Source organism: Chelmon rostratus, chromosome 12 (genome assembly GCF_017976325.1).
Source record: "Chelmon rostratus isolate fCheRos1 chromosome 12, fCheRos1.pri, whole genome shotgun sequence".
Classification (NCBI taxonomy): Eukaryota; Metazoa; Chordata; class Actinopteri; order Chaetodontiformes; family Chaetodontidae; genus Chelmon; species Chelmon rostratus.
This window is the reverse complement of record NC_055669.1, coordinates 15202928-15229748: the sequence shown is the minus strand read 5'-3', so window position 1 is coordinate 15229748 and position 26821 is coordinate 15202928. Positions and strand designations below refer to the sequence as shown.

Genomic DNA, 26821 nt, shown 5'->3' with positions numbered 1-26821 from the left:
CACACCATCCCCACTTTAAGCAGGTGACTTTGCTCGAGTCAATATTTGACGGTCAAAGTCCTCAGCGTTAGTCATTGTGTCCGAGTTTCCCGCAGATATCTTTGGAGAATGACCTCAATTCCAGATTGCATGACAGAGGGTGACTTGTTTGCACAGAAACGGTCAACAGTTTGCATCGCACATGCTGTACTGGTTGAAACAAAACAATATATCAAGGGCTTTGGAACGTGCGGGAGATGATTGCCACTTATCCCTGCCGCAAAAAGAGACGCAGCGCAGCGGTATCAAAAGATCGAACACCAGCAATTTAGAGTCCACTGCTAGTCGGAGCAACAGTGACAAAGACAAAAAAAACTTTCAAAGAACTCCGGCTGAAACCAGTTGCTGTAAATCCCTGAGTGATGGCGTGGCCTTGTGACCTCATGGCTGTGCACTTCCTGCAGCGGTGGTCTGGAGGGAGCCTGTCTCACCCCACCACGTCCAGAGACACATCCCTTACTCTCTTATCTAGTCATCTCTGCACGCTGGTTGTCGCCCGGTACCACTGGAGCTGACACGATTAGTCGATGAATCAACTGATAACTTGTTTTCTATCAAGTGAGCATGAACATTGATGACGGACAAAGGCAAACATTTGTTTTGGGTTGATAACTGTGAGGATTTGCTGCTTCTCTCTGTTTTATATGATTTTCAAATTAATATATTCAGGTTTTTGACTGCTGCTCAGACAAAACAATTCAAAGTGGTCATCTTTTGGGCTACTTTGTGAGGATTAAACAAAACAATTACTCTAAAAACAAGCTGCAGATTGCAGCCTGTGCTAACCAAAGTCTCAGCCATGGCTTAATATGTACTGTACGCTGCTCTTTCTGCCCCGAACTTTCTGCACAATCTTCGATCAAGCATTGCAACATTTTGGCCTCTTAATAAACATCACTGCTTCAGAAACTGGGTGCTCTCTCTTCTGCCTGCCAATGCTTTGGGGTATTTTAAAATATTGACGTTTGGGTTGGTTTTTGTAGCATATTTTGTGCTCTTATGTTGTGTTTCTAGAACTCATTGTTATTGGATGCCATCATGGCCAGGACACTTTGGAAAATGATATTTTTCTCAGTGTGGCTTTCCATTTTAAGCAAAGGTTAAATGATTGAATAAATAAATAAAAATGCAGTTTTGGATTGATGCTGTGAAGGCTCTGTTTGTAGATTTTACATGGAAGCGTTCCAAGCTGCTTTTTATTTCAAAGAAGTTGGGGGAAGCTACGAGTCACAGCACAAGAGCCAGTGTAGCAGACTTAAATCTTCATAGATTCAAGTCCAGACTTGGTAAATTTGATAGGGACAGACAGTATTCCCTAATAGAATGTGAATGTCCTTTTGTGTGTTTTATCTTTTAATTTCTTGATATTTGCAATTTGAACTATGTTATACAACTGTTGATTTAGGATTTTACTTTGTTGACTTTGTTGGAATGCTTGTCTCCATCCTGAAAAAAGTTTAGGACTTTGTAGTTCTTTCTCAGGGTCCATCTAATTTTCTCCATTAATTGATTGATCGGGTGTGAAAGAAAACACTTGAAAATAAGAAAGAATGTCCGTCATAAAGTTCCAGAGCCCAAAGAGACGTCTTAACACTGCTTTTATTGTCCAAAACGGAGTCCAAAACAGAGCATATTCTCACACTTGAGAAACTGGAAAAATCAAATGTTTTTACCTGAATCATTTCTTTGACCATCAAACAAAACAGTTGCCATCTCAATTTCTGTCGATGCACTGATTGATTAATCGTTTCAGCTCTAGTTCAGTCAAGGCCAACCAAATCCAATGTTTTGACTGAGCCAGAATTAGACTGTGTGGCAGTGACTTAAAAAAATAACTGATCTATACTTGTGATCAGCATAGTTGATTAATAGAGCCTGATAAAAGTTTCAGATTTCACACAAACACAAGCACGCACTCTGACAAACAGAAACACATTCCTGAAGCTGCCAAAGATACCATCGTCCTCCTTGAGTGGCTCCAATTGTTTGTTGTGATTAAAATGATCCATAGTCAAGAATGTGTCCATCAATTCAGTTTGCAGTGACTGCAGGCTACAGCCCAACACTTTGAAGGGGGCCAGAGAGGGAGCCATAAACCAGGGACAGTGTTGTAGCCACAGCTTAAACCAACCCTCAGAGCGGAATGAAAGAGGCCATGTGTACGAAGAGGTCATCCCTCGGGGAAACGGGGCTGGGTGTTTTGTGAGTGCGTGTGTGTTGGCGGAGGCGGTGGGATAGCGGGGGAAGAGGTCCTCGGGTATTGTTGGAACTAATGGTGGGGTTAGTCTATTTCCCCTGAGACTCTGAGGAAAAACTGTTGACTAATGGGAAATTAATGAACAGGTCGACCAGTACTTAGTCTCTGTGTATCTCCAGGGCAGGGGAATGAGGAGAGGACTTGGAAATGTTTTTGAAGTATCAAAGTACTGTGCTAACTGGAGATGGGAAGGGCATCTAACCAACAAGTCACCTCCATGTGACCCACGAGTGTGAAAACATGCCACGTAATTAATGTGGTGCTGCAATCATGAGTTTAAAGATCTGTTTTAAAGACGTTTTCATACATTTTGAGAAACGCTTTGTCGTTTTCTTGCAGGGAATTAGATGGAGTGCGACCACTCTCACATCTGTACGGTAAAAAGCAAGCTAACGTTGCTGTCAGTAGCCAGCTTAGTTAGCATAAAGATAGGTAAACAGCTAGCCCGGCTCTGTCCATAACTAACCAAAATCTGCCTACAAGCACATCTAAAGCTCACTAATTAACACATTATGTGTTACACGTTCAACACGTAGAAAAACCAAAAGCTTAAAAAAAAAACACATTTTTGTTTTATGAGGGCTTATGCGTCGGACTTGTTATTAGCAGGTCGCAGTAGCTTCCTACATACTAGCATATGACAAGCAATAGTCCCACATATAACATATAAAAACATAAAGTCTCACTCTTTATCACGCCAGCTGTTTCCCCGTTTCCAGTCTTAATGCTAAGCTAGCTAGCTAGATGCTAGCATTAGCTTAATATTTAACAAACAAACATGAGAGTGATATAAATCTTCTCGTTTAACTTATGGCAAGAAATCAAGTAAACACATTTTTCAAAAAGTCAAACTATTAAACAACTGATTAAATAACTGATTTCAAGTTAACTAAGCAAATTAAGGTTCCAACCATGTAAAAATGCACCGTAGCGGATATACCACATAATAAAACAAATCATAAATCTTCTCCACTTGAGGCTTATTAATTTCACATGAATCATTCATGCGCAACGCTGCAGCAAACAACATCCTTTTCCTACTAGACCTCTCACTTCTCCCACTGATCATTCAAGCTAACATGAGCGACTTGCCCCGGCACGCACTAAAGATAATTGGTCTTTAATTTGCACTGACTGCTTTTGTTCCTGGTTTGAGGTGCAGCATTAGCTCACAAAGGCAGAATAAGCAGTGCCAAGGAGCTCAAATCCCGAGCCCACCCATGGCACTGAGAGAGCAAGGCTGGTAGAGGAGTGGGGTGGGCGAGGAGCGAATCGAGAAAACGGGTTGCCAGGTCTGCTGCGGGCAAGCTGCAACAGGTTTACTGAGGTCAGGATGTTGGGGGATTAGGGTGTGTCTGGCTCCCCCAGCTCCAACCCCTGCAGGTAAGAGCCTGACGAGGGCTGCGTGGGCGCTGTCAGCCACGTTCACACATGCATGACCATCACTCGGGACCAGCTCCAAATGCCTGTCTTTCTATTACCCAGAACAGCGCTGGAAATAAATTAATCAAACATACCACTCATGACCAAAGAAATGCATGGCAAACAAAGTAAAAATATTTAATACAAGTGCTGGGATGAAGCCTGTTTCTATTTCAGCGGCCACACCCTTCACCTGGCCCACACTGTACGGAATCTTCCATTTTGTACAGCAGGTGAACAACGAGATGAAAGAAGACGGCGTCATGTAATGGGACGTCAACTTCAAATAGAGCTGTCTCAAAATTCAGACATTCAGTTAGTCATACCCCAAGGGTTAAAAATCGTGGCCTTGTTTATGAACAGTGACCTCATGGTTGTTTTCATTTTTGAGTCCACTGTGGTGACTGAATAGTTGGCAGAAAACGTTGCATGCTTGACTGTCGCAAATTGTCTGCCGAGCAGAGGCTGAGGCTGAGCCGCAGCGACCGAATCCGTTTACGCGAAAGTTTGTTTGTGTGTGATTAGGCTGGTCGCTACATGTCTACAGACTCCCTGACTTCATTTTCCATGAGCGAATCCAGTGTGGCCACCACCACACAGATTGCTTTTACATATTTGTTCAAACCGGCGGCAGAGGAAATACAGTTATAGAGAGTCAAATGAGGGGAAAAAATGTGTTTAACAAGGTTAAAGGTGAAAGACAGCATCGGTCAGGAGGTGGGGATACGAGTGCTGTGGCAATAAGCATGAAAGAAGCTTTAATTACCATTTGAGCTGCAATTTTTATTTTTGTTATCAATCAATGCATCAGTTCCCTTTTAGGTGCGATGTTTTTTCTGTCAGAATAGTTGAGTTACCATAAAAACCCAAAATCGCACTAACTGTCCCCAAATGCACCAAACTTGAGTTTTACCAAATAAGAGACTTAAATCTACATAACTGATTAATCCAAATAAGTAAAAGTTGCAAAGTGTTTTTAAGTCAATTAAAGAAAGCTAAAAAAAAAAAAGCATACGCTTGCACACATATGAAAGCAATCAAGGCGCCCCCCCCCCCCACACCACTCACGCTCCGAAATCAAGCTGAATTGCTTCTGTTGGCTCCAGCTTCGACTTCATGATTGACGTGTTGTGGCAACAGCCTCCATTTTACGACGACTTAAATATTATTATAGGTCCATTAAGCTGAAATGATGTGCCTGAAATGAAAAATGGGTACGCTGATATCGCTCACTAATAGTAGAGAAAAAAAATAAAACGCACCAAATCCCTTGTCACACATCAACTCCAAACTTCCAAACTGTATCTGGTGCAGACTGCAGCGCTGCTCAAACTCAAAGTGGGGTGATAAAACTCATCCGACCCAGCGTGTAGGAACTGGCTCTGTTTGGCACCTATGGAAAAAGCAGCTACGCATACATTAAACTGCTGTCTCCTGTCTCTGGGCAGATTAATGATCTCCTAAGCTGTTTGTCTGCAAACCTGAGTAACACCTAAAGTGCCATAAATGCTTCAGGAAGTCTGTCTGCCTGCGGGGGGACTGCTGAACTGATTTTTTTTTTTTTTCTGGACTACATTTAGCTACTTTTTCCCTATTAGCTTTATTTCGTTGTTTGTCCAGCTCATGAAAAGAACTATTCATGCCTGTTTACCGCTGCATCAGATGACAGGAGTCGTACGACCAGAACAGATTTGTTTCTTGTTTCGTGTCCTCTGGCTCCCAGTTGGTATTTAGCATTCACATCTAATAGCCACCTAATAACTCAGATACCATCAGCTTCTCTGCTCCAAACCGCCTCGTATTCATACTTGGCTTGAGCGCATGTCTCGTACTGAGGGATAACACGTCCACAGCGGCACAACGGGCTGGTTGAAGGGCTCAGAGAGGGACAAGGCCACAGTTTGTTCTGGCCTTTTCCTGTCAGGGGCTCTACATGTTTACGCTGTGGCTTTGACACTCTTTCACTGCTGAAGAACTGAAATAAACAAGGACTATTGAAATAAAAGCCAGAGGAGGGGGGGGGGGGGGGGCAAGTTTTTTTGAGCAAGTTTATTTAGTAACCCTGGAACTCTAACGTGTGTTTGTCTCACATTTTCACGAGATATTTTGAAGGGAATAAAAATGGCAGCCCTGGATCTGAGCGAATCCGTGCACCCTTAAGGCTCCTAAAGTACTCCCTAATTACCGTTTTCTATCCCAAGGTCATAGTGGAATGCGTTCCAAAATGGATTACGTTCCCACTCTCTCTCATTCCCTCATCTCTCTTTTTCTTTCCCCTCTTTCTTGCCATTCTTTCCCCCTTTATTGCCTTTCATTCCTTCCTTCTCCAGGTCTCCTTCTCTCTGTTTAATGGCTTACACATGTCAGCCAAGCGGCCGTGGCACCGCTGTGACACAGTGAAATGCCCCAGTGCTCAGTCCCATGCTGTTCCGCCAAGGGTTAGATCACAGTGTTCTGCTTACAGTACACAAGCCTAACCTCCTGCCAACCCACCTGTCCAAACCACACTACCAGGATCTCCATTCATCACTCGCTCTGCCAGCCCTTTGTACCCGCCGCCTGTTATATCAGTGAGAAAAATCTGACACTTTGGGATTCTGACGCACATTTCTTCCGCCTTGAGGGGCAGATATTGTTCATACGTCTCTGACCTCAAAATAGAACCGCCAACAAAAGCTATAATTGCCAGTTCAAAAATGTTTCTCCTGTCTCGCTAGCTCTGTAATTAAATCTAATCTTGAAAGAGTTTAGCCTGCAAAATGTTGAGGACAACCTGCATGGTTAATGTTGCTTGAACGGAAGGTGTGCAGGCGGGTGTAAATGCAGGTGTTCGTCTGAATTTCCAAGCAGGGAAAGGGAGGGCTCGGTGCTCAGGTGAAGAGGGCCGTAGCTGCTGTGATGTAAGGACGGCTCGTACATGTCATCAACAATGGCTGCCTGAAGAAACAGAGCCCCAAGGCCACAAATACCACGCAGCAGCTGTAGCTCAAAGAAAAAAGCCAAACCTCTCCATCTCCCATCATTTATCCACCAACAGACGAGTCCGAACAGCCAACAAAAGACTAAAAAGGCTTGTTTCTTTTGGAGCTCTGCAGACTACTAGGTACGAGTCCTCCACAAGAATGACCCCATGTGTTTCACATTATAAAAAGGTCTCCAGTACACCATAGCCCACAACAGCAAGGAACCCCAAATTATAGCCACTGCAAAACACAATTCATTGAGGAAAACATTTAAAAGCTAAAAAGACCCAAAGAGGTCAAGCCAAGCTTTAGGGACTTCAATTCAAAGGCCGTAAATAATACTCTTTCACATTAAAAAGAAAAGAAAAACCCACACAAAATCAGTGCCTGCTCAGTTTGAATGACTCTCTTCTCTGTCTTCAGTGGTGCTGGAAGAGCTGGAGCGCACACACATAAACACACACACCCCTGGTTTTAGTAGGACTCTGAGCCAAAGTAAATACAGAGAGCAGTGCCCTGTTTTGCACTTTGAATAAATGAGCAAACTAAATGCAATGTGACTGAGCAAAGGGGCTAAAGAGAAGGGAAAAAGGCTGAGAGGTGCTGCAGTGTGTGGACGTCTAATCCTGCTCTTAAAGAACTGACCAGCCCGACTTTAAAACCCTCCCAGCTAATGATTGACCGTGGAAAAGTTCAGACACCGTGCCTTACCTTTTCACACTAAGAGCCAGTACTTTGATTATTCTTCTTCCCCCCCTTCTGTTTCTCTTTGTCAGTCAGAGAAAGAGAAAGAGTGGGGGTAAAGTCCTGATCAAAGAGCCCTCAGCCCGTCATACAGGCTTGATGCAGGCTGAGAGGCTCATTTTCCTCTGCTGGAATCTGCTCTCAGATTGGTCGCAAGCGGCCGAGCTCACTCCGTCCCAGCCGGACCCGGTGCGCTTCTCCTCGGCCTTTTCTGTGGCTGCCGGTGCTTAAAAACGGCTCCAGATCGACTGCTGCTGCTGGTGGTTCTGCTCAGCCCCTCCAGCACACTTCCTCCGGTCCAGGCTGCCGCTGAAGCCGCCACAAGTCCTGGCATGGGATAGTCCTCCCACTGCGCCGCCAGGGCTGTCTCCCCTTGTTCCCTCCCCCTTCCACTCCACCTCCCCTCTCTGTGGCCTCCTCCCTCTGCCTCTCTCTCTCCATTTGTTCTCACCCTCTACCCCTCACACGCAGAAGGAGACTTCCCCACAGAGGACCCCGGCCCACAAAAAAAACCCTTCACATACAGCTAAAGGATATGATATGGCTAGCAGTAATAGTAGTGATAGTAGTAATACACATTTTTTGTGTGTGTGAGGTCCATTAAATAACAGAATATACAATTCTAAGGCATTTATACACCATAAAGTCTCACCAAAGTGTAACTCTACAAGTTAACATACTGGCAGGAGGTGCAGAAAAAGGCGCGCAGGCGCAATAAATTTGCGGGTTTTGCATATTCTTTCGCACATCACCTTAAACATTTATATGTCATGTCAGTTTTATTCATCTTTCTCAAAAATCACAAACTTGCCTCACAGGGCACTAATGGCGTTTATGTTTTATTATTATTACAAAGCTCTAATATATTGCATTTATAATTATGCTAAAGCTCTGTTAACTCTGCAAATTTAATTACTTTACTTTGTCAGTAATACAATGGCTGTATGAGGGGTTCATTCAGAATATGTGCTGGCAACAGCAGAGTTGGGTTTACACTATTCAATCATATACAATATCAAAGAATAATGACTTCATACTGTTCAAATGATTAGATTCGTTACTGTACAGCTGAGAGGTCTTTCTATTGTACTAAAATGTGTTTTCTGGACATCTTTAGACCAGAAGAGAATTTGTCCACAAATTATATACTGTAGGTACATTTGGACCACGATTATTACATTTCAAATACATGTATACCAGCTCATGCATTGCCAGTTCCCTTTCAGTCACATTAGCCCTGCTAATATTATATAATAACCAGAGTGACTGCTTTTGTTTTCCACCTCTGGTAAAACTGTAAAACGTGCTGTTGTGGGCAAACAGGCATTTAACAGTTTAGGCATGCCAATTAGCGCCATCTGTAGGTGACAATGGATACTGCTTTGGACACAAGGATGCACGTCAGCCTCTCCTTAGTGAACTTTTTCTGGTTTTAATGCACAATACAGATAGTGGATGAATGAATGAGTACATGAATGAATCAAATTTGTTATGACAATTTTATTTTGAATCAATTGTGAATAACATTGTAGTTAAAAAGAATTTTCATAGTCGATCATTATCACTTCGTCAAGTCAATATTTCAAGCTAAACCTCAGCATTTTCAATTGACAACAAATGTTTTCTTTTTCTAAAAAATAAAACATACATAAGTCAAGCTGCAAAAAACAAAGAATAAAAAATAGCTAAATTAATTCTGACTGCACGCTAAAGCTGAGGTCAACAAGCATATTTGTCAAATTCTAAAAAAAGCCTTATATTAAAATAAGCTATGACAAATATATTCATTCAACATTTATGCGTTACAATAAGATAATTAATCATACGCTGCATTAAGTTTAATATTGAAACACCAACTCACCAAAAACTACAAACATTTAACAAACAGTTGTACTAAATGAATTCAGAATCAAAGGTAGCAGAAAAATAATTAAAAAAGTAAACTGCATAGAAATTGCTGGTGATAACTAGTCTAGTTTCATTATTTTTCTATGCTGTGTATTAAGAGTGACTATTGGAGCCATAGGTGGTACTGCTGGAGGAGAAGCTGTAGCTGTAGGTAGAGGAGTAATCCACACTGCCTCTACGAGATCCACTCCTGGAGCCAGCAAGGGAACCAGCCCTGGAGCCAGAGCGAGATCCTGGGTTAGAGACATTGTAAGGGCTGCTGATTCCCTTGGAGGAAATTGAGGAGGCCTGCAGCATCTTCATACCATTGCTTTCCTCCACCATGCAGCTGTCCATGGCTTCCTTGTAGGAGATCTTCAGTTTTGTTTTCGGACAGGTCAGATTCTTCTTGTGGTTCCTTGCATCCTGAAGCTTCTGGGCTCCCTGACCATCTAGCCATCCTTTGCGGATAGCCTCTTCAATTGAGATGCGACGTCCAGTCCCAGGCTCTATCAGGCCACCTGTCAGGTACTGAAACTCTAAAAATCTATGGCCAGCTTCATAAGGCAGCCACATCTCCTTCACTGCCTCTGCTGCAGACATCTTTCTTTTAGTCTTCACATCCTCAAAACCAAGAAAGGCTTTCTGGCTAGCTTTCAGTTTAGTGGCCATGCTTTCGTCAATGATTCCCTGATGGACAGCTTCCTGCAGCAACAGTCTCTCACCAGTGGCAGGGTTGATAATACCACCTGTGCATGCCTGGGCCTCCAGCAGTCTCTGTGCCGTAAGAGTGTCAACTATGCCTCTTCGGAGCCCTTCAGCAATAGTTATTTTCTCCAAGGTCTCTGTGTCAAATATAGCAGCCACAGGGCTCTGGTCATCAAACATCTCAGGGGGAGAAACAGTAATAGAAATACTGCTGAAGCGTTTACGGACAGTAGGAGAAGATGGTGCGGCAAAGGTGGGACTGCTGCAGGTGACCATGTCATCAACATTGCTGGCTGCAATGGTCATCTCAGTGCTGCTGGTTCTTTTTGTAATTTGGTCAGCAAGTTGGGTCAAGGTTAGCTTTCCAGCACGATACTGATCTAGAGACTTCTGGTCAATGATACCATGATCCAGGCAGTCCTTTATGTCATACTGGGTTCCTGTTTTTCTATCTACTATCACCAAACGTGCAGAGCCATCAGACCCCTTGATAGTTATTTCCTCCCACTCACACTCCTGCTCTGACAAGTCCAGGAAAGTGTCAAAGTCAATTAGCTCCCGGTGATAGGCCTCCCTCACTGACATCTCCAGCCCAGTGTCTGGGTCAACGATCACAACCCGCCTCTTGCGAAGGACATTGGTACGGCTCTCCTCCGACTTCTGGGGCTTCTTCTTGTCAGTGAGTGGCAGGAGTATTAGGCCTGTTTTGCTATCTGTGATGCACCTGTCCTTCAGCTGAAGATATGTCAGGTTCTCCTTAGTATTTGGGTCAAAGAATCCTTTTGTGTCATCTCCTTCATAAGATAGGATCTCATTCATCTCCTCATCAAAATATCCCCTTTTATAGGCAACAGCGACATCAATACGGTGGCTCTCTTTGGGGTCAATAATCCCACCGCTGGCAATTTGGGCCTCAAGAAGACGGATTCCATGACCTTTCTCAATAAGATCTTTCTCAATAGCCTGGAAGAGGGAGATTGTGTTTCCTGTGGCTGGATCTTTGTATCCAGTTACTGCCTTCTCTGCCGACAACAGCTTATTCTTAAACTCCTTTCCTATCAGGCCCCTCTTTGTAGCCTCTTCTACCGTCAAGAAGACATTGTTGACTGGATCAACAATGAAGCCAGAAGCAGCTTGGGCCTCAAGAAGCTCCAGGGTGGTTCCTCTCATGAGCAGACCTTCCTTTAATGCCTGATAGAAAGGCAGTACTCGATCGTTGACCTCATCATAGATCCCCGCAATACAGGTGCTGCCATAGAGATAGGACTTAAGCTTGTCTTCAATTTCTCTGGTGGTGAGCTTGCCCTGGCTGAGTTTCTGCAAATCAGTTTCATCTAACAGTTCAGAATCGATGAGCTCTGCAACAGAGACTTGACCACGGATACCCTTCACTGTCATGGGATTTTCTGGACCACGAAGCAGAAGCAAGCCAGCAACTGGTTCCACGGTACACTTCTTTCTGAGGTCAGTGTAGCTTATCTTCTCTCCTGTTGCTGGATCCAGGTAGCAGGCGGGTTTTTTGTTCAGAGCCCTGTAAAGCTCCTCATCAATGAGATTGCGATCCAAGGCCAGATCTTTTGGAAGGAACACACTCAGAACGGGGTCCAATATGCCTCCAACAGACTCCTGAGCCTGGAGCAAGCGGATGGCTGTGTCTTTGTCTATACGGCCCTGTTTGCAAGCCTGACCCACAGATAACACTTTGCCAGTGTATGGATCTTTGAAGCCTGTACTAGCTGCTTCGGCTGTCACCAACGCGTCCCTGTCTTCTGTGTCTACAATCCCCCTTGAACAGGCAGTATCCACAGGCATCTTCTCATTAAATGTGGGGTCCACCATGTAGCCTGTTGCTGCTTGAGCTTCTAGGAGCATGAGGGCACTCTCTGAGCTGAGAAGTTTCTTGTTTTTGGCTTCAGTGAATGGCATTTTCCCTTGAGAATCTGTCATCATGCCAGCAATGATGCCAGTACCCTTTAGACTAAGCTGGATGTCCAAAGCTACCTCATCCACTGTCTTTCTTCCCTTTAGGAGCTGTTCTAGAGTGGCTTTACTGATTATACCACAGTCACATAGCTGGTGGGCTGTGACTTTGCGGCGCACCCCATCAAATATCAGCTTGGATGGATCGATTGATGGGACCTTCTCATCTGTCTGGGTCTGCCTGCACATACAGCTGGGTTTCTGCCGCAGCCTCTGTATTTCTCTTTCAAGGGCATCTCTCTTGAGAGCCAGGTCTGATGCCTCCTTTTCAGAGATCAACAGACGACTCTTGTACCTCTCCTCTACACTCTTTAGCTCCCTCATGAGCTTCTCGATCTCACTCTTCAGGGAGAGCTTCTCTCGATCAGCCTTGTCTCTATCTGATTCACACTGCCTAATCTTGGAGTCACGCAGCTCGTACTGGCTCTTCATGTAGTTGAAGTCTTTGAGGATGGTATCCTTTTCATCCTGCAGCCGCTGTTTGTTGCGGAGCTCGGCCTCGAGTGAGAGCTTGATGCGGGTGAACTCGTCTTCTAGGCGCTGATGTCGGGTCTTGTCCTGCTCCAGCAGTTTAAGCTTGGTTAGCAAACTGTCCCTTTCCATCAGCAGGTCACTGTACTGGCTTTGGGACTCTTGTGCCATCATGGATGTCTGGTGAGAGATAAAAAAAATATATATATATTATGTCCATGCAGAAATGGCAATAAGTGATACACAGAGTAACAACTCTAACTAATTAATCATTCAGACAAGTGGCTTTTCTTAGCAGCTTGTTGTAAGAGCTTATCAATGTATGTTTCATCAATATCTCTTTAATTTGTGGCTAACTGAATGCTCTTTAGAAATGTCAGTCAAGTTGTAAGTAGTGATCGAACCAATTTATAATGTATATATGTAAAGCGACGTGTGTTATATTTAGTACACCAGTTAGTATGCAGTGAGTAAGTGATTGTTATTGTTGTATGGGTTGTAAATTCATTCAAATTATGTGCAAGATAAAAGGATGAACAACATGCATATCTAAACAAAAGCATTCGTAAGTAAATAAATTTCATGCAAAACACCTAAAATAATAAACAACTAGTATAACACACTACTTTTAAATCAGGTTCAGTCTTAATTCATTCACAATCCATGCAAAAGTTGGAAAAAAAGAAACAATTAGTCGAATTATGTGGGGATGATCCTTCAGTGCAACCAAAAATACCTCAATCGATTGCTTTTGGAATTTGTCTATTTCCAAATTAAGCTTTTCCCTCTCCTTGGTGAGGTCACTGATGAGAGCCTGGAGCTCCGCTGTCCTCTTGTTGCTACTCTGAAGCTGGACATGCAAGGATGAGATCTGAGTGGCACTTTCTTCATCAATAGCGTTCTTGCTAAGATTCAGGTTATCTCTCTCCTGTCTCACTGCCCTCAGCTCCTCCTCCAACCTCAGTCTCTCCTTTGTCAGGTTTTGTGTCAGAGTCTTCAGCTTTTCGATCTCATTGGTGTACTCGTTAAGTTGGCGGCTCTTCTCCTCAATGGTCTTATACAGGCTCTCGTTACGTTGGTTGAGCTCAAGAATTCGAGCCTGCTCCTGCTGGAGCTTCGCTTTAAGTGCCCTCAGCTCAGCTGTGACAGCTGCCAGTTCCTGCTTGGTGACTTTATGCTCCCTCAGGCTCTTGTCCAGAGCCTCCTGGAGGGCACTGATGTCCTGCTCATACTTCTTTCCATAGCTGGAAACCTCTACTTGGACAGATTTAAGTGTGTTAATTGTGGTGGTGTGCTCTCTGCAAGTATGTGTCATTCTCTCCAACTCTGCCTCTATTCTCTTTCTACGTGTGAACTCCTCCTGGGTTGCCTTCTTTTGCTTCTCCAACTCAGCTTCCATCCCATCCAGAGAGCACTGAAGGTCCCGGATGCGGCTCTGCAGCCTGGAAGAACCCTGCTCAGCCTTGGTTTTCTCACTGGTCTGCTTCTCCAGCTCTACTCGGGTGATGCGGATCTCCTGCTCAGACACTTTCAGCTTGTTAACTGCTTCCAGATAGGAGGTGTTCTTTGACTTGAGCTCTGCCTCAACCTGCTTCAGATGACTAATTTCCAGTTCCAGAGCTCTCCTCTTCTTCTCCCCCTCCTCCAGGTTAAATGTTAGCTTGCTGATTTGCCGGGACATTTCCTGATTGTTTTTGGTGGCCTCTTTTAGTTTGAGCTCATCGTCTCCTCTCTGCTGCACAAGTGTTCTCAGCTGAACCTCCAGCTCACTGCGCATCCTTGTCTCTTGTGTCACTGAGGCCCTCTGCTGGCTGGCCTCCTGCTCTGCTCTGCTTCTCTGCTCTTCTGTGTGAGCAATGGACTGCCTCAGTCTCCTCAGCTCGTCCTCCATATCTCTCTTCTCAGCAGTGAGTCTGTCAACTTGCAGGCGCAGTTCTGCCACATCCTCTTCCTTCTGTTGTGAGGCCTTCAGGATCGTGGTCTTGGTAACATGGATCTCTGTTTCATATGTCTGCTTAAGTTGATTAACCTCCTGGTTGCACTGTGTTCTTACCTTTGAGATCTCTGCTTCAGCATTTCGTCGACGTGTGGCTTCCTCCTCTAGCTGTATCTTCATCCTCTCCAGTTCACGTTCCTTGTCCTTCACTGCCTTTTCCAAGTCAATCTTGGTCCAGTTGAGTTCTTCCAGTTCCTTCTGTCTGCGACGAACAGCCGCCTCATACTCTTCTTGCTGGCTGTTGTAGCGTTCCTCTGCCAACCTTCTTTTCCTCTTTTCCTCATCCAGCTGGTATTTTACACGCGTCAGCTGGTCATTAAGATCTTGAAGCTGGTTGTGTGTGCTGTCCAGGCTCTCCTTTGTAGCGTTAACTTGCATCACTGTGGTTCTTTTCACTTCCTCCATCGAAAGGAGCTGGTCCTTCGATTGCGAAAGCTCAAACTTGCAGCGAGCCAACTCATCCTCCAGACTTTTATTTTTCTGGTTGCGATCATGGATGTCCTCCTTTAGACGCCTCAGTTCCTCCTCCAGCATCTCAATCTTGGTGTTCCTGATCTGAAGAGAGCAATGACAACAACAGAAAGAGCCTTATTTCACACTGTCAAACAAACCAATTTGTCAATTTAGCTAATGTTTACCATTATTGTTTTTCTTTTACTAACACAGTACAGAAGCACTGACGTCTTGAAAGGCATCAGACAAACCCAATACCTACCTTAAGCTCTTCCATGTTCTTCAGCAGCTCCCCTAGGAACTTGTAGTAGTCACTAGAGCGGGTAAGTAGCTCAATGTAGCGGGACTGGAGGTCAGCCGCCTGATGGGAGTTAAAATTAGTGGATGAATACTGATGTCAAATGTTCACGTGTTAATTGCATAGCAGTGAGATCTTTAAATGAAACATGCAATTAAGGGATTAACCTTTAAACTGGGTGTATTGCATGATCTCATAATACAATGTAGCAAGTACCATGGTTTAATTGATACTGATCAAACAGGAGATAAACATATAATTAGAACTTGACCCTATAAAAACTAAATTGTATTTAAAATATCTAAGTGAAAATCAGGCTAAAAAAGGTTTTGTGTGACTTAATGGAGAGACCATGCTCATACCTCTTGTCTGATCACAGAAGCGGGGGACTGAAGCATTGTTCTCGTGATAGGAATGTTAAGCAGAGTTTCCAGGCCTGAGCTGTAGGAAGCCAGCTGCAGCTCATAGTCCTGAAAACACACACAACGTCAGTATGTCATTGTTCTGTACCATGCTCATCAACCTGGTAATATCTATGAAAATATTTTAAAATGAAAGATGACAGTGCACATTAATTGACGACCCACCTTTATGGAGGCGGCGCAGGTGTTTGCCTCTTTCTGCACATCCTCTACTGTCTCCTGCTTTCCTTTAATTTCAGTGTGAAGAGCCTGTGTAGTCAGTAAAGGGGGGCATTCAATTCACTGATTTAATCTGACATCAGATTGTCAGGCCTGTGCTTCTTCTAAGACATCCATCATTTTATTACACAAGAATTTAAATGGAATTGTTATAAGCAGTTACTCTGCAAAAAATATACATATATTCATATATAAAATCCTCACACCTACACCAATGCTCACAACTGTCAAAAATGTATCAATAAACGTGTAAAAATATAAATACTGGTTCAAGTCAAATATTACTGTTGGTAACAATACATTCATGCAAAGAAGGAAAGACGTGCCCTCTGTTGGTTGAGGTGATCCATTAGAGTCTGGATGTCACTGAGCCTAGCCGTCTGAAGCACGTCCTGACGCTTCCTGGCATTGTCTATCCACTGTTCCAGGGAGGTGCTGGTCTGCTGATAATGATTCAGCTGTTTCTCCTGCTTCTCCAAGTCCCACACTCTGAAAAGGAAAGAGTGGGAGAAACAGGACAGGATGAAAGGATTATTTTTAGTGTTGTTCCTTGCTATGACAAATGGAGGATATGGAGAAATATTCACCGGTGTGGGAGAAGTGTGAGCACATGTACAGATTATCCTACCTGCTATCAATCTGGGTTTGAATGCGGCGCCAGCGATCAGACATCTGACCCACCAGCTCTGAGTACTTGGACAAGTCAATGTCACACTTGTGGAAGGGCTCAGAGATTTGACCATTCCACTGCACTGCTTTAGCCAAGTCCGACTCCATAGCCGTTAGCAGGTCTCTTTTTTGCTCCAGCTCAATTTTCATTTGCTTTAATAGAGAATCACAAAATTAATTCACATTTTAAATTTATTCAGAAATATAACACACATCCTATTTAAGTCTTATTTACATTCAGAGTTGTTTTTTTTTTTGCATGAATGTGCAAAAATCATACCTTGATTTATCATGTAAATAATTAAAAACAGAAATTCCTATGTAAACTCAACATGTGTGTAACAAAACAATCTCAACTAGTATTTCCCATTAATTATTTTGTCTAATCTGTCCCGCTATAGTTTTATAATGAACCAAAAAATATTTTTATATTACATATAGTCAGTCAACATTCCCGGCTGCATCCGAGACACCAAGGAAGTTTGAGGACGCATCAATTGTGATTAAGTAACCATACAATTACTGTATTCACTGCAGTTATCAACTAGTCAAAACAATGTTTTATTTCATATCAACGTACAACAGCAAACAGATGGAGTTACTGCAGAATGCGAATAACTGCAGTGAAGTAAAAAGTACAATATTTCCCTCTGAATTGTAGTGGAGTAGAAGTATAAAGTAGGATAAAATGCAAACAACCGTACCTCAAACTTGTATTCCAGTAACTAATTAATTACTGTATCATATCGACACTGGTTTACATTTTTCGTGTAAGTCTCGAGAGCAAGAGACTGCCGTTCAAACTAAATCTGGAAACTGTGTCAAACCTTAAGTGTGCTCCGATAGTTTTGCAACTCTCGAAGGTCCAGAGAGGAGGTCTCCTTCTCTGTCAGGCGAGCCTCGTGGACTTTAATGATGTCTTCAGCCTGCATGAGGCTCTGAAGCAAACCATGGAGAGCTGACAGCCTGTCAAAGACACACAGCCATTACATTAAAAACACTCAACTTTCAGGACATTTAATGGAAAAAAAGTGATTTTTCTCAACAATCATTCAAGCTGCATGTTGCTTCTGGTGCCTGTACTTGCTTTATTTGGTGCTGTATTTACTCAAACATTGTGGGATGAATAAAATGTGATGTGATTAGATAAAAATGATGTACCTGTGAGTATAGGCTGAGTAGAGACCCTGCAGGCCTCCCAGTTTTTGGTTGATGATTTCCAGTTCAGAGTGGAGGAACCTGGCTTGCTCGGAGTCTGGAGGTATCCCTTCCAGCTGCTTTATTATCTTTTCTCTTAGTCGCAGGTACTCATCATGAATGGAGTCCAACTCTTGGTGCACGGTCTAGATATTAATAAGTGATGATGAATTAAATTTAGCATAATTAGTTGTATCTTACTGTGCTTGAAGCAGGAAGTTAATGTTTGTTTTTCAGAATGCTATATAAAAGTAACTTGTAATTTGACAATTACATTGAACATTGACATACCTGCAGCCTCTGGATGAGCACCGAGCACTCGTACACACTGTTTTCCCCCAGGGGAACATGGAGATGACTGGTGAGACCAGACTCAGCCAGCTCCAGCCTGCGTCGAATTTCCTGCAGACTACTGAGCAGGTTAAGGCTGAGGGTAGAAGTGGGTGGCTTGGAAGTCAGAGGCTTGGATGGGGGCTCAGGCTTAACCTCTTCAGTACTGGTTGCTGGAAAATGTAAGACAATATCAATTTATAGTGGGAAAAAGCAGCAGCATATTTGCAAATTTAATTGGCTAACACTTTAGGGATAAGGTAAAGGCATTGTACACTCACTGTAAGCAGGCAGCTGGATAATCAGCGTGTCGTAGTGGTTCTGGGCTTTATCAAAGTGGCCCTGGATGATTTTCTTGTCCTCTTCCCCAAACAGCTCAGAACCTTGGCTGTTACGCTGGAACTCTTGGTAGTGAGTTTCCAGTCTTTTGATGATACTGCGGTACTCCTCAGGACGCATCTTAGACAGCTGCATGACAGCGGAGAGGTGTCAGGTTAGACAAAAGACGGAAACCTTCGCAGACAGTGTTCCGCTTAGGACGCAATTTTAATCAAATTCAGCAGCTTCAACTATGAAATGAACTGCATTCTGTAATATCTCACCATGCTGAGCGTGAGGGAGTTGATGTAATTGATGTCTTTGAGGCAATACTGCCACGAGATGAGACTCTTGATGTTGATGTAGAGCTGGTTCCAGATGCTCATGATGGCTTCGTAATACTGCTCATTCCTAGGTAACATCACAAGCCATCAATCACTGAAAAAGTGCAATTATATCTCATTTTGCTCTAGTCTGCAAACACTACATGATAAACACGGTATGTTACGTATTGCACAGTAATGTTTATCGCACAAAAATTAGATTTACATGTCATTTTAACAGAATGATGATTACTTGCTCTTTTATGTGTTTAACAATATATAGAAACCTTTCAGAACGTATCGCCTAACTTCAACAACGTATGTGTTACCAAGACAAAAGGCAGGCTCTTTTCCAGCCTTTCTTACTTGGTGGCAAGGCCGACACTGAGCGGGTTTGGTGGGGGGATCAGCAGACACACAGAGGGAATCAGCATGTCCAGACCCCCAGGTCCCGTCACAAGCCACTTGCTGCGCTGCGAGTTATCCTTCAGGATGCCCTCATTCCCTTTAAAAATTCCTTTCTGAAGGACGAAACGGAGGATACAAACAGAGGAAACACTGAATTATACTGGTAATACTTCACTTCATACTCTGTGCCTGTTAGTGTGTGTGTGTGTGTGAGAGAGAGAGAGAGAGAGAGAGGGAGAGAGAGCATATATCCCACCTGGTCTTGTTTAAAGTCACATAAGGCCTTGACCATGACGGGGCTGCTGCTCTTCTCCTCTGGGTTGCGAGGTTTCAGCCTGACGATGGTTTTAGATTTGTTGACCAGACTTTGGACCTGCCTCTTATTCTCCACGATTCGCTCCTTCTCTCTCTGCAAATGTGAAAAAATCAATGTTTTTATCTGAGCCTGTGTTCACTGCAAGTATCATTTGAAGATCAAAACTTTACAGTGATCCCGTGGCGGCTCCCACACCGGCCATTCCCCAAAGCTGACAGCAGCATACTGGCCACACTACAAGTTATCAGAAAGTCACTAAGCCTGTCTAATAGATGCAAGAAGCATCACTTGAGTTTATTTTTGTTGGCCAACTGTTGTACCAGTGTTATTGTTTGCTTGCAGCAATCGAAGAGTTTTGTGTTGTGATAAGGTCTCATTTATTCACAGTAGTGAGTGAGAATGTTAAACAATAACAGGCTACTTATAAAAAGTCTGGCCCCCTTCGTGTCTGTTTAGAAAAATTCTGGCTCTCAGACAAATATACCTGATGACCCCTGACCTACACCACACACAAGCGTTCCATTTAGTCTCTTCAAAACTGGCCTAACCCGTTCACCAAACAAGTAAATCGCTGACACCCACGTCACTCAACAGAGCAGACGTGAACTGTTTCATGCAGGCGCAGACATTGTGGTTTCACACCTGCAGGGAAACACTTATGTGTCAGACTGAAACAGAGTATAATGATACCTCCAGATTTCTCAGGAGCTCAGTGAGGTTTTCCAGTGGGGTGCTCTTGTCGCAGGTGAACTTGCTGCGGATAGTTTCGTGCTCCTTCTGCAGCTTCGTATACGTCTCATTGGCCTCCTTGAAAAACTGAAGATGGCAGCAAAAAAAAGCCTCTATCAGTGCTCAGGTGAAAACATACAGGGCTCTATTTTCACTGGGAGCAGGACTGAGCTCTTACTTGGCTGTAGGCAGCATTCTCCTTCAAATGAACATGGATACACTTGGTGATCTGGAGAAGCCAGCTCCACTGGGTCTGCAAGGTGTCCATGTAGGCCTGTGGGCGCACATAGAGTCATCAGTACAAAGCCACTGAATAACTTGCTGTATAGAACAGGTAAAACACCCAGAAAACACCTTACTTGAATCTTATCTGAGGCAGGATGGTTGTTGTTCACAAGTCCATCTGCTTTCACCTTCAGCTTGTTCAGCTCCTTCTCTTTCTCCTCCAGGTCCCTCATCATGCCCTGTCAGGAGAACACATTGTAAGGGACCCAAAGCGCTAGATTGTGGACTCTGAGAGCCAACATACCAAATGTAAGATCTGAGTGGTAACAGAAAGCATTAAAGGTGTAATCACAGCAATTAGCTGAGACAGAAACATCCAACCAGGAGAAAAGAGGAGTTTGGCCTTACTGAGTAGCTCTCCTGCTTTCTGGGGATGTACTGGTCGATGTTCTTGTCTCCCCAGTCAAACACGAGCTCCTCCTCCTCCCTCTCATTCACCCACATGATGGCTCGGGAGATCTCCTCGATGATGCTCTGAAGCTCACGCAGCTGACTCACGCGGCTGTGGGACATTTTCTGAGACAGACACGAGGTAAATTCATCAATATCACACAAAGCAACAACAGTGGCAACACATGATGCTGCTGGTTTTGACAAACTCGTGAACGTTTTTGTAAAATAGTTCTACCTGCAGACTGTCCCATTCTTGATCCAGGATGGAGAGGTTGTACCTGTCGCCTTTAGAGTTCTAAAAAAAAAAAAGAAAGATTTTTTAGGCTTTTGTACACACATAGATGGATGACCACCTTCCTTAACAAGCACACTATCTAAGGAATAAACATTTGGCTAAAACAGTCCCAAAGTACCACCAAAGACCACTTACCAGTTCATCTCTGGCACGGTCTACTTCCTGGCTCCTCTGGAGAGAGCTGTGGATTTTGTTGTGGCTCATGATTTGCTTTTCTATGGTGGTGGAGTCATCTCCCCATGGAGCTGTCTCAATCATGCGCTACGAGATGCAGAATCACAGTTCATTACCGTTAAACATACAGTAATTGCTACACACAATTACAACGTCAAAATCAACCTGACTTGAAGGAAATATTTTATGGACCATTACTTGAAATGTAGAAATTTTAAAGAATAAGGCATTTTTTATCATTTATTGTGAGCAAACTCAATGCGTGGCCCTCAGGCCTTAGCACATTCATTCCTACTTAAGACAAACATATTGTTTCATTTTAAAAAGAGGAGCTGAGAGGAAATCGGGGATGCAGCTTCTGTTAATTGTGCCCCAAAGCTCTGGAACACACCAGCTACAGATATCAGGGAAGCCAGCTCGCTAAATTATTTTTAAAAGACAGACAAAAACCTCTTCACTTTGGCTTTTAACTAGTTGTGACTTTCCTGATTCCGTTGTTGTAAAACACTTTGAGCTGCATTGCATTTATGAAAATTGCTATACAAATAAAGTTTATTAGTATTATCATTATTATTATTATCATTAAATCTATTCAAACAGAAGGAAATTGCAAATATGTTGGGTTCTGTTTCCAGCTGCAAACTCATACACATTTAGTGCTCTTGTGAGTGTTTATAGAGGGTTTATGTGGATTTAACTCAAAGTAAACTAGAGCCCATGTTCATTGTAATGAAGGAATTAGCCACCCAGAGGCTCATCGATGTGGTTTTAATAGTTTTTTTTCCTCTTTTTTCACAATAAGAAAAATATAAAGTGAGCCGTCTTTATTTTAAATCTAAACAGATACACTCTTCTCTTCCTGTTGTTACAACTCCATGACCTTAACTCTGTGTCCTTCCCCTCTTTGTCCTCTAGGTGTCAGCCCATCACCATTAAGTACATTGTTAAGCAGGAAAGTATCCCAACTATTCCCCCCTTGTTCGCAGCCCTCAGCCTTGATAAGAGCCCTGCCAGTTAACCGACTTCAGCCAGTCCCTGCTCATTACTTGCATTTTTGTCTCTCCCTCCTCCCCCGGGGCTTTTGTTCTCTCACCACTCCCTTTTCCTTCATGATTACTTGGCTGAAGCTTCACACAACATGAGCAACTGTGCGGCTTATGTCCAGTGTAGAAGGGTCAATAAAGTTACACGTTGGACTGTAGGTACAACGGCTAAAAGCATGACCTTCAAGCAGCACATAGTAGACAGTAGGTAAAAATGGCGGCTGTAGGTCAACAGGTGATCCAAGTTTGGAGTTTGATAAAAGACAAATAAAGGACCAAGAGTGAGACACAAAATTATATGAAGAAGTGTTTCTGCATCTGATGACGTGGGGAAAACGAATGACGGAATATAGAGGGTGAGGCTTGAAGTGGTGACAGAAAGACAGGGTGTGGTTTTAGGTTGGGTGGGAGGGTTGGGGAGGTAGAGAGTAGAAGGGCGTTTTCCCATGAGCATGTTAGAGAACTGCCCTGTCCTGACTCAGTGGAGAGTGTCAGATTTCACACTCCTTTACTTTTCTTTTCTTTCTGCCTCCACAGCGTCTTTATCTGCCTCCCTTTCTCCTGCTCTACCTCTCTCCTGCTCTGCATCTCTCTGCATTCTTTCTCAAATGGCAGAGCTCTCTCCTCTTCTTTGTTTCAATCCTTCAGCACCTCTCCTGGCCTCTTTCACTCACGGATCAGGTTCTGGCAGCGCGTCCAGATGGTTTCAGTTACAGGAGGTCAGAATAAGTGATAGGGTAAGTGCATCCCCTCCTCCCTCCCTCTTCCCTCCCTTCACTTCACTTGTGCACACACATGCAGGTGCAGCTCTTCTCATTGCCCAAACAGGTAAAAAGCTGTTTACACTTGTGGATGATGCTATCACAGAATGCATCTGATGAGCACACAGATTCCATATAATCATGTCATGATTGTCCATTCTCATTGATTTCAAGCCTATCACCCATATTTGTTGTGTTTTTCACGACATTCTTAAATGTCTCTGTGTGAAGTAGCTCACCTTCTGTTGGCCAATCCAGGCCATGGCATCGTTAAAGAACCTGCCCCCATCCAGGGAGCCCACGCTGCCCCTGTTGGCTCTTTTGTTTATACCACCGAGTAATTGCTGTTGAATCCCGGCATGCATGTGCTGGAACTGCTCTAAACTGTGGAGTTGTACAAAAAAGGAGAATACGTGGTGAATCATCCAAGAGCACACTCAGCACTCAACTTCAAAGAGCTCAACTGGGCAAATCCAGCTCAGTTAGAAGGAGGGTCAGAGGGTATTTAATGCCTTCTCTGTAGAAGGTTTGGTTAAGATATAAAATTCAGAAGCTCGAATACTAGCATACTTTATCCAGTTATCCCGAACTATGTTAAGCTGCAGGCAGGATTATTCAAATGTGAACATACAGTCATGAATGAAAATGCAAACAAGTAAACTCACACACACACAAAAACTGCACATTAGCTTACGTTCTGAAGATGTCAGTATGTACACGCATTTGCTGCAGCTCTCTGCCACAGAGCTTCATCTGATCCATGGTTTCTGCAGCCATGATCAACAGCTTGTCTGCCTCCATGGCCGGACCCCCCTATAAAATCACACAGCACAACTCTGATCACCTGCCAAATTCTACTTCACTCTGCCGATGCTTTTTAAGTCACATCCTGGCACGTATCTGACACAGCATCATCACCGTGTTGATTGTGAAAACAGAAAGCAATTTAACGAAGTCAACAAAATGGCAACCTTGAGCTAGAGTGCTTATAGTGATGCCACTTCACAGCCAAACTAAGCAGCCAATTTTCTTCCTGGTCTGCTCATGTTTTTGAAGTGAACACAAACACTTGAGATCAGCATTGTTTCAGTGTCAGCCGTGTGCTTCGCTTACACTGTGGAGAATCATCTTCGCTCGCTGCAGGTACTCTTGACACTGGCTTGACAGGAACAAAGACCTCTGCTGAATAGCCTGCACACTACAAATGAGAGAAGACAAAAGAAAATTAATGTTCAGACCTTGTAATGCAGCTTTGAATAATATCAGTGAGAAAAGCATAATAAAAAGATACAGAGCCAGCTGTGTACTTTAATTAGCGGGGCACTGATTCATCAGTGGGCTGATTATTCAGGCCGATATCTGGCATTTTGAGATAATCAACATCGGCTGATGGTTGCGCTCATGAGGATGAATAAACATAAAATGTCTGCAGACTGAGAGACAATGCAATATGTTTCTGTGTCCCAGTGAATAAAATATTAGTGTTAAATAAATGTCAACGAGGACCAAAAACAAAACAAAATGCTGCTGGGTGCGACTGTATTTATGACGTTTTTTTCTCAGAACAAGGAGATGCTGCTATCTGCTGATAAATGATGTTGTTAAGTGCACCAAAACTTAAATTTTCATTCATGATCAATCTTAAAAAGCTTAGTTTTTGGACTCCCTGCGGACATGAATTGGTGACACTTGTTTTATTCAGATGACATGCAGATGACTGCAGACAGAGTGCAGATTTACTAAAGCAAACAGAGACAATGCAGACAATAACACTAGTGTTAAATAAATATTAATTTAAGCTCAGCAATTGCGTCTCATTTGTTGTTATTATTAAGCTTTTGCATTTTATCATATGCAAAAACAACAACGTAATACCATTGTTACATATTGGCCATAAATATCTGCAATGCCATTGGTCACTATATATGTATATGCTGAGCTGAGAAACATGTTCGATAAAGCATGCCAATCAATGGAATATGTACGCCTTAATAAAAATGCAGCTAGATGTTTTTATAAGCTTTTGATAAGGAATGCTCTAAAGGCAAAAACTGTTCATACAGGTAACAGGTTGCTAAATTGTACAAATAGTTGCAAATGATCATTGAATCTCATAGAAAACATCAGATCCAACTTTCTTCATGAACAACATGACAATAATGTGTGAAAATGAAAGAAAGAGCAAGGCAGCAATCCTGCTCTTATCCAACTCCACACACGCACACACACACAAACGTACACACACATTCATTGCTTTTAGTAGTCTGGCTGTGCAGGACGTGGAAATGAGTCACCAAAGGGTCACTGATACAAAACAAACTGACCAACTGCTGTCTGCTCTGGACTTTCTCTCCCCCTCCTGTCCACTTTAATAACACCCTGCATTTTCACTTTAACCTTTGATCACCAGGAGTTAGGCAGTTATGGATAAATTATAAAAGTGGGACTAATTGGGAAAGATCTGGCACGGACAGACACCACTGTTGCAACACAGAACCCTGACATCATGATGTATGACAGTAGTGGAGGACATTCAAGAGGTGTGTGCAAGCGTTTCCACTGTAATTCATTACATTAGGCAACAGGGAGAAATGGGATTGTTCACATACACAACGTGTTTCACAAACAAATGTTCTACACACAGAGAACAAAACCCGGGCTCCATTAAAGCTGATGAAGGAACAGCTTCAGGCTCTTGGATGTCCAGCATTCATACGCTTTACCTGTCTGTGCTGGTCAGGGATCAGCTAACTTTTTCGGCTTTGTCGGCATTTTTCTTTTCTATGCTGTCAGTAAAAATCTAAATAACAAATAAAAATGGCTTCTTGCGGCTTTTGCTGGAACACAACATTCCTCAAAAGTCCTCATGTTGTGTACTTTGTGGTCATAGCTTCAGCTAACACCGCCCTCCTCCTGTAGCTTGTTGACTTATCGGACATGTTGTACAGGTACATTAAACGGCTCATTCCGACTCGTTTAAAGGCAACAGGTGTACTCAAAGTTCTTACCTCACTCCGCCACCTCCGCCCCCACCCATGCTAACGAGTATTTTCTGTCCTGGGACCCCGCCGTGCATGGAGGACCTGGAGAAGGTGGTGTAGGTGTACCCTCCGCCGTCTCCTTCTTGGTAATCCCCCTGGAAGCCGCCGACGAACGGGTCGTTTCTGAAGCTCGCGCTCGCCAAATCCGGTCGCGAGTTGCTCCTCTGGCCCATGGTGGCCAGTTTCGAAGTGGAGCTGTACATACTTGATGTTTGCGCTGTTGTTTTCTGTTTTAAAAAGCGGGTTTTAATCGCTCCTCGGGCACAGAGGACTGACTCTCCCTTCCCCGTCCCCTGTTGCGCAGATAATGGACTGCCGTGAATAGACGGAAGCTGGCCGCTTTTGGACAGAAACCACACCTTGCTGTGTTTATGAAACACTCCTGCACTCGCTCGCCTGTGTGGGAAAGATCAGCTCTGTGGCTTCATTCTGTTGCGTTCATGGACAAGTTGTGATGCAATCTCAACTTTGAATTATGATGCATCACAGTAGATGTGTCATAGAAGTGTTAGCTGCCTGTCAAACAAACTTATTGTTATTCGTGGTTGTTAACCAGTAGCCTGTCTTCTTATAAATAAACAGGAGTTGATTAAGTATTCAGACCCTTTACTCATGTAAAAAGTATTAATTAAACACTGTAGAAATACTCATCTGCAGGTAAAGGTCCTGCATTCGAAACT

At 43.4% G+C, this 26821-nt stretch overlaps 2 protein-coding genes across 3 annotated transcripts in view; both read right to left on the bottom strand.

The window, feature by feature from the left end:
* Positions 1-7745, bottom strand: part of LOC121615299 (tensin-3-like) — a 34437-nt gene extending 26692 nt beyond the window's left edge. The window contains exon 1 of the mRNA XM_041949600.1: positions 7393-7745. The gene's annotated coding sequence lies outside the window, so the exon portion shown is untranslated. The remainder of the gene's footprint in view (positions 1-7392) is intronic.
* A 1160-nt stretch (positions 7746-8905) lies between these two features.
* Positions 8906-26442, bottom strand: LOC121615298 (desmoplakin-like). 2 transcript variants are annotated; one of them, XM_041949598.1, is made up of 24 exons: positions 26109-26442; positions 24214-24298; positions 23795-23913; positions 23340-23484; positions 21258-21383; positions 21063-21122; positions 20783-20950; positions 20509-20613; positions 20328-20423; positions 20111-20236; positions 19361-19513; positions 19063-19217; positions 18658-18784; positions 18337-18523; positions 18017-18228; positions 17690-17871; positions 17356-17494; positions 16488-16681; positions 16186-16348; positions 15806-15889; positions 15581-15688; positions 15183-15281; positions 13208-15022; positions 8906-12651 (listed from the first exon to the last, which is right to left on the bottom strand). In XM_041949598.1, the coding sequence occupies exons 1-24, from the start codon at positions 26342-26344 to the stop codon at positions 9427-9429; spliced, it is 8109 nt and encodes a 2702-aa protein (XP_041805532.1). In that variant the 5' UTR covers positions 26345-26442; the 3' UTR covers positions 8906-9426. The 2 variants fall into 2 exon arrangements, with proteins under 2 accessions (XP_041805532.1, XP_041805533.1); XM_041949599.1 differs by having other exon boundaries at positions 14525-15022.
* Between the last annotated feature and the right edge of the window lie 379 nt (positions 26443-26821).